General features: G+C 53.3%; 2 protein-coding genes across 3 annotated transcripts in view; one reads left to right on the forward strand and one right to left on the reverse strand.

Annotated features, from left to right (window-relative positions):
- Window positions 1–10110, forward strand: part of LOC105524129 (phosphatidylinositol glycan anchor biosynthesis class U protein) — a 29064-nt gene extending 18954 nt beyond the window's left edge. The window contains exon 5 of the mRNA XM_011959255.1: window positions 9676–10110. Coding sequence (XP_011814645.1) covers window positions 9676–9789 — 114 coding nt within the window. The 3' untranslated portion in view covers window positions 9790–10110. The remainder of the gene's footprint in view (window positions 1–9675) is intronic.
- A 192-nt stretch (window positions 10111–10302) lies between these two features.
- The window catches only part of MAP1LC3A (microtubule-associated protein 1 light chain 3 alpha), a 10723-nt gene continuing 9598 nt past the window's right edge, over window positions 10303–11427 (reverse strand). The window contains exons 2-5 of one of the 2 annotated variants that reach the window (XM_011959274.1): window positions 11355–11410; window positions 11165–11271; window positions 10736–10905; window positions 10303–10475 (exon numbers count right to left, since the gene is read on the reverse strand). In XM_011959274.1, the coding sequence (XP_011814664.1) occupies window positions 10743–10905; window positions 11165–11271; window positions 11355–11410 (326 nt within the window). In that variant the 3' untranslated portion in view covers window positions 10303–10475; window positions 10736–10742. Of the gene's footprint in view, window positions 10906–11164; window positions 11272–11354; window positions 11411–11427 lie in introns of both variants that reach the window. The other variant, XM_011959266.1, reaches the window with a different exon arrangement.

Raw genomic sequence — 11427 nt, forward strand, 5'->3', positions numbered from 1 at the left:
AGGCTGAGGTAGGAGAATCACTTGAACCTCAGAGGTAGAGGTTACAGTGAGCCGAGATCATGCCACTGCACTCCAGCCTGGGCGACAGAGCGAGACTGTCTCAAAAAAAAATAATAAAAATAAAAATAAAAAACAGTGGCTCATGTTTCAAGAGAGCTTACTAGGGGCTGGCCCCACGTGATCCCTATAATCTTCTGATCATATGCTCAGATGGCCTTCGGAAGCATTCTCTGTGCGTTTACATAAACTCACAGGCTCATGGAGAAAGAGGCTTATTTGTGTGTGAGTATGTGTGTTTTATTATTGACATGATGATGAAAGTGGGACTTTTTTCCCTTTTAGTAAAATGTCCTGGTGATGTTTGCTCATATGTGAGAGAGGAACCTCCTATTTGAGTCTCGCATATGGGAACTCACCACACTTTACGTAACTACTCTACTCACAGCCCTTTACGTTGTTTTCCTTTTTTTCTTATAAGAAATTTACTCTTCATAACAGCCCTTTGAAGGAAGTAGTATTATTATCTCATGATACAAATGAGGAAACTGAGGCTTGGAAGGGTTAGAGGCTTACCAAACTCACAAAGCTGTGAAGGGGTGTGTTTATCCACAGTCTTGTTTGTCAGATCCTCTTAGTAGACTGTGGGTTCCATTAGGGTGAGCCCTGGGTCTGTCTTCTTCATGGCTGTATCCCCAGCACCAAGAAGAATATTCAATGACTAATTATTGATGACAAATTGAATGAGCTGGCATCAGAAACCACATCTTACGACCAATGCTCTAACACAATTCTGTACACCCTAACCTCCCCGTGCCAATCCCTGTTTTGGTCAGATTTGGGCCTATGGCTGGTCTACTGGATCCCTAGGGAGTCAGAGCCAGAGCCCCCTTCCCCTTGTATCCCGGTAGCTGGCCTGAGAGCCCCACTCCTGCCCTGTGTCTACATCCAAAACAGACTTCTCGTCTGCCTGCCCTTCCTTTTTTTTAGTAGGCCGGTTGTAGTAGCTCACGCCTATAATCCCAGCAATTTGGGAGGCTGAGGCGGGCAGATCGCTTGAGCTCAGGAGTTTGAGACCAGCCTGGGCAACGTGGCAAAACCCTATCTCTACAAAAAATACAAAAGTTAGCCAGGTGCAGTGGCATGCTACCTGTAATCCCAGCCACTCAGGAGGCTGAGGTAGGAGAACGGCTTGAGCCCGGTAGGCGAAAGTTGCAGTGAGCCGAGATCACACCACTGTACTCCATCCTGGGTGACAGGAGTGAAAATGCTGTCTCAAAAAAAATTTCTTTTAATTTTACTTCATTTTTCTTTTCTTTTTGAGACAGGGTCTTGCTGTGTTGCCCAGGCTGGAGTGCAGTGGCACAGTCACAGCTCACTGCAGCCTCAACCTCCTAGGCTCAAGAGATCCTCCCACCTCAGCCTCCCAAGTAGCTGGAACTATAGGCACACCCGCACAGCTGGCTACTTTTTAAATTTTTGGTAGAGACAGGATCTTGCTATGTTGTTACGAGCTGGAACTCCTGAGCTCAAGCCAAACTCCTGCCTCAGCCTCCCAAAGTGCTAGGATTACAGGTGTCAGCTGCCGTACCCAGCCAACCACCCACCCACCCTTCCAAGCAGGATCGGGATCATCTGGAACTCTACTCCTCAGGCCACTGCCTGTTTGCTATGAGGGGCCAGCCCTGACCCCTCCCTGTACTGCAGACGCTCAGATACTGGGCTGGCCCTGCATTGGCCATTCTGCTTTCTGTTTTGAGTGAGGCCTGAAGCCCAAGGTCTGACACCAACCTCCTGCATGCTCTCCCCTGCCTGGGACTCATTGTTCACTGCAACGCGGATGAAACCACAATCCTGTCTCCTGGAGTTGCCTCTCAGTTGACCTGGTGTGTCATTCTGGGAAATGGGACCTATGAAGAAATGCTTGGAGACGTGTTGGGTGGGTCATTAGTGGCTGAGTGGTGTGTAGCCCCCATTCGGGGATGGCTCAAGACCCACTTCAGGTTTCTTCCTCCAGGTTGTGTGTGGCCTGGGCTGTGCAAGATCCCAGGTCTGTGTGTGGGAAGGCTCGTTCCTCCTGACATGCAGTGACTGTGGCCAGGCTGGAGCCCGTGTCCTCATCCAGCTGGATGTGCGTGTTTACTTTGCTTTTCCCAACTAGTGGCATTCTGTCAAGGTCTTAGTTCATTCCTTTGTCCCTCCAGTGCTGAGCATCCCGAGCTTGTCCCTCACAGGCCCTTCCCAGCCTCTTCTCCCCATAACCAGAGTGACAGGAAGAGCCCAGGCTGCATACAGCAGGACAAAGGCCACAGAAGGCCAGGGTTCTGGAAGCCCACACTCTACAGCGACTCCAGCCCTATCTGTCCTGGCTTGCTGGCCTCAGGCACATCCCATAACTCCTGGAAAGCTGATTTGTTTATTTGCAAATATTAATTAGGTACCTACCAGGCACTCTGCAAGGGGTGAATGAGACAGAGGTGTGCTTCCAAGGAGCCCTCAGTCTGTGGAGAGAAAGGAAAAGACATGGGCAGGACAGGGCAGCCTGACCTGCTGGGAGCCCACAGCTGGGCTGTTAAGGAGGCTTCCTGGGGGAGGTGGCCTCTAAGTGGGATCCTGAGGGATGGGTAGGATCTAACTGGGTTCTATGGTTTTAGGTAGCAAGACCTGGGTGGGGGTGAAGGAGGAAGAGAGAAAGAAAGAGGAGGAGGAGGAAGGAGGGAGCAAGGGAGGAACACCGTGCTGCTGAGAGCTCAGTGGGACTGGCTGTACCGCTTGAGAGGGAATGAGGCCAATTCAGACAGCAGTGGTCAGACCACATGGCCTTCAAGGGCCTCTTATGCAGAGGTCCAGGCTGCGCCTTTGGCTTTAAGCTGAGGACAAATGTGATCAGATCCATGCTCTGAAAACCTCACTCTGCTGGGAAGAGCAGAGGTAAGAGGTGAGAGCCTGGCATCTGGAGCACCCGGGAGGAGGCCTTGAAATCTGGGGGAGGTGGTGGTGGCCTCAGTTTCCTCAAACTGGGGAGGTGGTTGTGAGGACTGAATGTGGAGAAGTTTTTGTGAATTGAAAAGTGCCATGTAACGGACAGTTACTTGTAGCCCCGTCCTCAGTCTCACCTTGTGACCTTGCAGCCCCTGAGACTGAGGTCCAGAGATTTCACTTGTTACTTTGCATCTTCAGAGCTAGAGGGTGGAGCTTTCTCCTCCACCATTTCCTCCCACATAATGTCCGCTTTGGCCTGTGGGTTGCCAGATTATGCCAAAGCGCTGTCCAGCTCCACAGTCAGCCGCCAGCCTCCTCTGCCTCCCAGCTTCCTGGATCCCAGGCAGGTGGGCAGAGGCTGTTGCACCTTGCCAACTGTGACGGCCACATGCATCCTCCCCAGCGCGGGCTGGCTGTCAAATGTCAGTGTCCCCAACAGCAGCAGGAGGCCTGGGGAACCAGGACATGCCTGGGTGATAGCACCTGCTTCTCTAGGAATCTGCAGCCCTGGTGGTGGCCAAGGCTGCTGTCCTGAGCCTAGCAGTTTCACGACACACTGGATTAACAACCTCTACTGGCTTTTCACAAAAAAGTCAATCTCTTTCTCTCTCCACTGAGTGACAGAGCTATGAACTGGGGACAGCAGCCTCCGCGGGGTGTAAATGTACCTGAGGTGTCAGCACAGGCCCGGCATGGAGCAGGACTGAGTTCTGAGCAGGACTCAGTTCATGTGGGTTCAGACCCTAGGGGGGTGTGGAAGAACTCAGGGTTGGGCCTCTGATAGGCAGGACTGGCCCCTAACTCTTCACTTCCTACCATGCGACCTTTTGCAGGGCCCATAACCCCTGAGTTTCCCTTCTCTAAGTGGGCATTGTCAGCCCTACCCTGGGATGTTGGAAAGGGACAATATTGTTTTTCTGTTAAAGGGCCTGGCCCAGGGCAGACACTCAGAAGATGTTCATTTCCTGTCTCTCTGTCCTGCCCTGTACTGGAGCATATTCTGAGGGTTTCATTCTACTTCTGATTCCTGTCTGTCCCTGGTCACCCCTTTATCAGCTAGCTGCCCCATGAACTCTCCATCATGGTCCCAGGAGGAGGCGGCCCTGGAGCCCTCATGGCTGCCATAGAGAGGAATGTGGACCAAGCCGTCCCTGGGGGCAGCGCTGAGAAGGTAGAGACCAGCAGACAACTCAGAGAGAGCTGGCCCCGTACAGGGTCTGGGGCCATAGAACTGGAGCAAATGCAGCCCCATTTCCTTGGGAGGCCAGTGGGCAGTGACTTAACTTCAGGGTCCATGTAACAATGTGGGGTTAGAGAAGACTCCTGGCAGGAGATGAGCCTCTGAGGAATAGGTGGGAGCTGCAGCACTGCTGAGCAGGGCAGGGGGAGCCAGGGAACTTCTGAGCAGGTGAGCATGTGTGTATGTGTGTGCATCTGTGTGAGTGCAGTGCGAGCCTGTGTGAGTAGTGCGAGTTCGCGTGTGTGTGCACCTGTGTGTGTGCGAGCATGCGTGTCTAAGCATTGCAAGCATGCGTGTATGTGCACCTGTGTGTGTGTGCACCTGTGAGTGCAGTGCGAGCCTGTGTCTGAGCAGTGCAAGCATGCATGTATGTGTGTGCACCTGTGTGTGTGCGAGCATGTATGAGCAGTGTGTGCACCTTTGTATGTGAGCATGTGTGTATGTGTCACTGTGTGAGTGCAGTGCGAGCCTGTGAGCAGTGCAAGCATGCATGTGTGTGCACCTGTGTGTGCGTGAGCACGTGTCTGAGCAGTGCAAGCATGCATGTGTGCGCACCTGTGTGTGCGTGAGCACGTGTCTGAGCAGTGCAAGCATGCATGTGTGTGCACCTGTGTGTGTGTGAGCACGTGTCTGAGCAGTGCAAGCATGCATGTGTGTGTGTGAGCATGTGTGAGCAGTGTGAGCATGCGTGTATGTGTGTGCACCTGTGTGTGTGTGAGTGCATGTGTGTGTCCAGAGAAGATGAGGGGGGCCTCCCAGCAGGAGGTGGCTGTGGAAGGAGAAGAGGGCAAGTCTGAGAAGGGGATTGGCTAGGCAGTATTTCAGCCACATTGGGTGGGATCCAGAGACCTGAGGACACAGAGAGACAGACATGTTCTGGGGTCCTAACTCTGGCACAAAGACTAGAGGGGCCCGGCTGGGCACGGTGACTCACACCTGTAATCCCAGCACTTTGGGAGTCCAAGGTGGGCGGATCATAAGGTCAGGAGATCGAGACCATCCTGGCTAACACGGTGAAACCCATCTCTACTAAAAATACAAACAAAAAACGAAAAAAAAAAAAAAACCGGGAGTAGTGGCATGTACCTGTAGTCCTAGCTTCTTGGGAGGCTGAGGCAGGAGAATCGCTTGAACCCGGGAGGCAGAGGTTGCAGTGAACTGAGATCACACCATTGCACTCAAAAAAAAAAAAAAAAACTAGAGGAGCCCAGCATTGTTGGTAACAAGCTAGAGCCTATTACTGTCGTTTTCCAGATGAGGAAAATGCAGCCCAGGGGACAGGAAGAGACTTAACATCACACAGCCAGACTTGCCCATGCAAATTCCACAGCCCCTTGCCCAACTTGCCCCTGTCCAGACAGGGCAAAGGGGCTCTGGGTCTGCAGCTGCTGTGTTGGCTGCATCCTAGGGCTTCTGGGAAATCCCTGTCCCCCTCACGGCCCAAATGGAAAGCCCCAAGGTCAGAAGAGGTTGTCCCGGCTACAGGCTTCCCTCTGAAAGGACCAGGACTGGGCCAGCCTGGTGTCCTCTCCCTAGGGGCAGGGTGCCCACTCAGGACTGATGACACCCAGGGCTGTGTGCCCAAGCCGCTCACAGGGCTCTTCCCGCCACCCCCTTTATCCTGCAGATTTCCACACACACAGCACAGTTGACAGCTTTAGCGTTGGACACCCATATACATACCCACCAGCGGGAGTCCACTATTGACATCTTCCTGTGCTTCTCCCATCATCCCTCAGTCCCTCTTACTTTTTTAATGTATTTCAAATTGAAACGCAGACATCAGTACATTTGCTGCTAAATATTTCAGCATGTGTATCATCAACTAGACTTCACTATTTATTTACATTTTTCTTATGTAAAATTTATTATACAGGGAAAAGTGCAAATCTTATGTGTACATTTGCCAAAGCCCTCTTTCACTCAGCAAAATATTTTGAGTTTGTTACATGTAACAGTAGGTCATTGCTGTTAATTTTTTTCCTGTTTGAAGAGCTGGGGTTTTGCTCTGTCACCCAGGTTGACCTCCTGGGCTTAAGTGATCCCTTTGCCTCGGCTTCCCAAGTAGCTAGAATTACAGGCACAAGCCACCATTCCCAGCTAGTTCATTTATTTTTTAAATACACTTTTTATTTTAGAATCACTTTAGATTTATAGGAAAGTTGGAGAGAGAGAACAGAGTTCCTGTAAGCCCCCACCTAGTTGCCTAGGTAGTTAACATTTTATATGTTACCATGATATGTTTGTCAAAACTAAGACACCCTGATATATTACTATTAGTCTGAAACACTAGAATGGATTTGGATTTCCTATGTTTGCAGTCACATCCTCTTTCTCTGCCAGGACCCCATTGAAGGGTCCACGTTACATTTAAGGTCACACCTCCTCAGTGTCTTCTGCTTTTGTTTTTAGTCTTTCCTGACTTGTCATGACCTTGACAGTTGAGGACCACTGGCCAGGCATCTTGTAGAATGTCACCCAATTTAGGTTTGTCCCCCAGTTTAGGTTTGTCTGATGCTTTTCTTAGGATTATCCTGTGGTTGTGGGTTTTTAGAAGGAATCACATCTATTGGGGGTACATGCTAGCCATGTGATTTCAAGCTGATGTTAACCTCCACCACGTGGTTAAGATAGTGTTGGCCAGATTTCTCTACTGTGAAGTTACTCTTTTCCCTTTCCCTGATCCTCAGGAGGAAGTGAGTAACCAAGTTTAGACCACCCGAGGCTTAGGGGATGCAGAGTGAACAAAAATTAAACTCCTTCTGTGGGAGGGGGTATAACTACCTACATTGTTTGGAATTCTTCTGGAAGGAAGATTTATCTCCTCCCCCCATTGATGTATTGATTCATTGATGTATTGGCTGATTTGTTTTAATTGAAGTTTTATTTTTTATTTTTGAGACGGAGTTTCGCTCTTGTTGCCCAAGCTGGAGTGCAGTGGCACATCTCCGCCTCCTGGGTTCAAATGATTCTCCTGCCTCAGCCTCCTGAGTAGCTGGGATTACAGGCATGCGCCACCTCGCCCAGCTAATTTTGTATTCTTAGTAGAGATGGGGTTTCTCCATGTTGGTCAGGCTGGTCTCGAACTCCTGACCTCAGGTGATCCCCCCGCCTTGGCCTCCGAAACTGGTGGGATTACAGGCGTGAGCCACTGCGCCTGGCCAAAGTTTTATTTTTGTCAGTGGAATATATGTATGTAGTTTGCAAAGTTCAGGTTTATAGGGGAAAAGAATAGCTACCTCAATTCTTACTGTCATTTCTGCTGGTGCTTCTAAATAATGTGCTTACTCTTCTGTGTGTTCTTTTTTCCATTTTATATTAGGTTGGATCGTATGAAATTGCCTGTATTCAACCATTTTTTTTTATCTGCAAAAATGGCAATTTCATCTGGTCCAACCTAGTAACCTCATCTTTTTCTTCCTCCGGCTTGTCCAGATGATTATTGTGTGACATGGAGTTGCTTCGTTTTGATTGTTGTGGATTGTGATTGCACCTGCCCCTCATCTGACCTGGTTCAGGGATCAGCCTCTGAGCTCAGTCCCTGCTTTGGGCTCCTCCTGCCCAGATGGCATCTCGGGCCTGGGTGAGAAAGGGCTGCGGGGTATGAGGTCAGCCTTTGCTGTGATGACTGCCCCCCAATGGGCCAGCCTGGAGCTGCCAGCTGGGCAGCTGGGGGCCAGGCCTTAGGGGCTGCCTGAGCTCTGTCTGCTTTTCTGACACTGTGACCAATCTGGTGCTCCTCAGGGATCTGGGCCCCAGGCGGACCACCTTTCTGGGCCCATGGCCATTAGTCCAGTGCTCCAGGTGTAGCCTTAGGCCAACCATTGAACCCTTTGAGTCTCAGTTTGCCCATGTTGAAGATGAGGATTGTTAAACCTTCCAGATGGGCTTCTGTGGTGATAGAATGGCAGGTACTTGTCCTGAGGCCATCAGAGCTGCTGGTGACAGGACACCTTCCTGAACTCCAGGCGCCTCTGATCTCTCTTTAGCTGCTGTTGTGTTACCTTCAGGTGAGTGAGAAGCTGCCCAGGACAGGGTCTGGAGGTCTAGATCCCAGGCTTAGCTCAACCTGTCTTGCCCCAAGACCATAGCCAAGTGCTCTGTGCCTTAGTCTCCCCATCTGTGCCAGGTGGTTGGTGCCAATCCTCTGAGGCCTCCAGGTGCCTGAGAGCTGCGGTGTCTGCAGTGTGAGCCTGTCCGCTCATCCTTCTCTGAGGCTGGGCCCTGCCCAACCTGCTCCAGGGACCAGTGGTCTTGGGAAGCTTGGCTGACCGAGACCGCAGACTCTGGGTCTGGTGTACAGGGCCCTTGGCAAATCCCTATTCCTTTCTGGGCCTCCTTGAAGAGACAGTGGGCTGAGCTTCTAGGCCCCCTTTGATTCTGTGTGTGGCCCAGAATGAGACAGACAGACTGAGCTAGGCACAGAGATACCATAGTGACAGAACCATTCGAAGACCCTGCCCTGATGGAGGCCCTGGGCCAGGGGAGGAGGCACAGTCAGGCTGTCAGCTGAAGGAAAAATTATGCTTTGGATGAGTCTGTTATTGAGTAGAGATTAGTGGGGCCAAGACCTAATCTGGGGGGCAAGTGATCCTTCCTGAGACCTGAAGCATAAGCAGCTGTTGACTAGATGAACGGGGAGAGAACATTCCATGAAGAAGAAACAGTAAAGATCCTGCAGTGGGGTGGGGTGGAGCCGGGAGAGGGTGGGCAGGGACCCTAGAAAGGTCTCAGAGCACCAGGGAGTTCGAGCTTCACCCTAAGGCGTGGGAAGCCTTTGGAGGATTTGAAGACTGGAAGTAACACCATCAGATGTAGGTTTTGAAAAGCTCCCTCTGGCTGCCAGGGAGAATGGGGTGGGCGTGGGTGTGAGGGCAGGGAGCCCAGGGACCAAGCTCTGCTGTAGTTTAGGAGGTGACAATGGCTCTGTCCGGAGTAGTGACTGGGGATGGATCGAAAGGGTGGATTTGAGTTTAAGGGGTAGAATTGACAGGTCATGGTGGCTTGATGTATGAGAGAAGTGTCAGGGCAATTTTGTGGCCTGGGCACTTGGCTGGAAGATGGGGGCATGGGTGCCCAGTGGGAGAAGTGTATTTGACAGAGGGAAGGTGAGGAGTTTGATGTGGACCTGGCTGGGGTGGAAGTGGCTGTGGGAAGAGGGGGCAGAGGCCTCTGGTTGCACAGACACCAGGCTGGCATTTGAGACCAGAGCCTGGGATGGAGGTGTAGACCATGGGTGGTGGCCAGGGGAGTCTGGACAGCTTCTGAGAGGCCAGCAGACCTTGCGGGATCAAGTTTGGGCCCTGAGGTGGGGGTCCTGGGCAGGACCTCTCCAGTGATTATGATCCAGAGCCAGGCGGGGGCTCTCCTGTCTTCCAGCGTATGCCAGCAGTTCAGGGATCCTGGGCTCAGGGGGAGGTACCCTGCAGCACCTCACACCCTCTCTCTCCCCCCAGATCCTGCTCATCTCTGATTACTTCTATGCCTTCCTGCGGCGGGAGTACTACCTCACACACGGCCTCTACTTGACCGCCAAGGACGGCACAGAGGCCATGCTTGTGCTCAAGTAGGCCTGGCTGGCACAGGGCTTTGTGGACCTCAGGGGGCTGAGGGGCCAGAAGCTGGGCCAAGCCCTCCAGTCAGAGTTGCCAGCAGGCGAGTGCTCGGGCAGAAGAGGTTCGAGTCCAAGGTCACAAGTCTCTGGTACCAAAAGAGACCCATGGCTGATAGTAAGGCCTGTGGGGAAGAACAGGGAGCTCCCCAACTTGGACCCCCCACTTCGTGGCTCTGCATACCAAGGAGCCCCCTCCCAGGCAGGAAGGAGAAGAGGCAGGTGAGCAGGGCTTGTTAGGTTGTAGCTACTTAATAAATGTTTTTTGTTATGAAGTCTACCCTGAGACCACATCTGCATTGCACTCCTAGAGGGGTGGCCCCTAATGTTCTGGAACACTACACACAGGTGTGGGTTTCCAGAGCCAGCACTGAGGCCACAGAACACAAGTCTGTGCGCCAGAGCCCGGGGATGGTGCGGACAGCCCTACCAGCACCCTTCCCACTCCCAAGCAAGCAGCTGGAGGCACAGGGCCAGGCAGGCCTGAGCAATCTTTATTCTGCAGAGGGACAATGACCACAGATCCATACACCATGTGGAGACCGAGGGGCGGGGAGCCAGGGGCCAGTCTTTCAGGGGTGGGCAGGTCCAGGCGTGGGCAGAGCCTCGGGTGGGTGAGGGGCAGATGGGCAGACAGGCAGGGGCCTAAAAAAAAGATGAACCACACAGGGGGGTGCTGGGGGCTGCTCCCCACCCTCCCCCATCCCAGCCAGCACCCAGAGGGACAACCCTAACAGGACCAGCCCAGGATCCACCCAGGGGCAGAGTAGGTGGGTTGCCCTCTGACTAGGGGGGCACATGCCTGCCCAGCCCACCACGGCAGAGGCAGCTCAGTTCAGGAACCAGGAGCTCCCTGGGCAGGGCCTGACTGGGCCCCCCCCCCACTCCCAGGCCGACCCCCCTACTGCTGGCTCAGAAGCCGAAGGTTTCCTGGGAGGCGTAGACCATGTAGAGGAAGCCGTCCTCGTCTTTCTCCTGCTCGTAGATGTCCGCGATGGGCGTGGACACGCTCACCATGCTGTGCTGGTTCACCAGCAGGAAGAAGGCCTGCGTGGGGTTCAGCTGCAGGCGGCGCCTGAGAGTATGCGGCTGTAAGGGGCTTGGCTGCGGGGCGGACGTAGTCCTGACCCCCAGAATGATTCCCAGCCTTTCACACCCATCCTCACCCCACCTGTCACCTCTGACCCGGCACCAACTGCAGCCCCGACCTTGACCTTGCCAGCCGCCCCAGAACAGGGGCCCACCACCGGTCCCATCACCCCTGACCCCTTCTCGGCGGGAACCCGACTCCCTTCCCGACCCAAGCCACCACCTGGCAGCGGCTGCCCACGCACCGGATGATCTTGACCAACTCGCTCATGTTGACATGGTCCGGGACCAGAAACTTGGTCTTGTCCAGGACGGGCAGCTGCTTCTCACCCTTGTAGCGCTCGATGATCACCTGGGAGCAGGGCGGGCGGGCAGGGGGTTGTGTCGGGGACGCGCGAGGCGGGGCTGGGGCAGGGCTGGGGACGCGGGACTCACCGGGATTTTGCTGGGGTGCTGGTCGCGGATCTGCTGTACCTCCTTACAGCGGTCGGCTGCGGACAGCGGCCAG

Source organism: Colobus angolensis, unplaced genomic scaffold (assembly GCF_000951035.1).
Source record: "Colobus angolensis palliatus isolate OR3802 unplaced genomic scaffold, Cang.pa_1.0 Scaffold114, whole genome shotgun sequence".
In the NCBI taxonomy this organism is placed as follows: Eukaryota; Metazoa; Chordata; class Mammalia; order Primates; family Cercopithecidae; genus Colobus; species Colobus angolensis.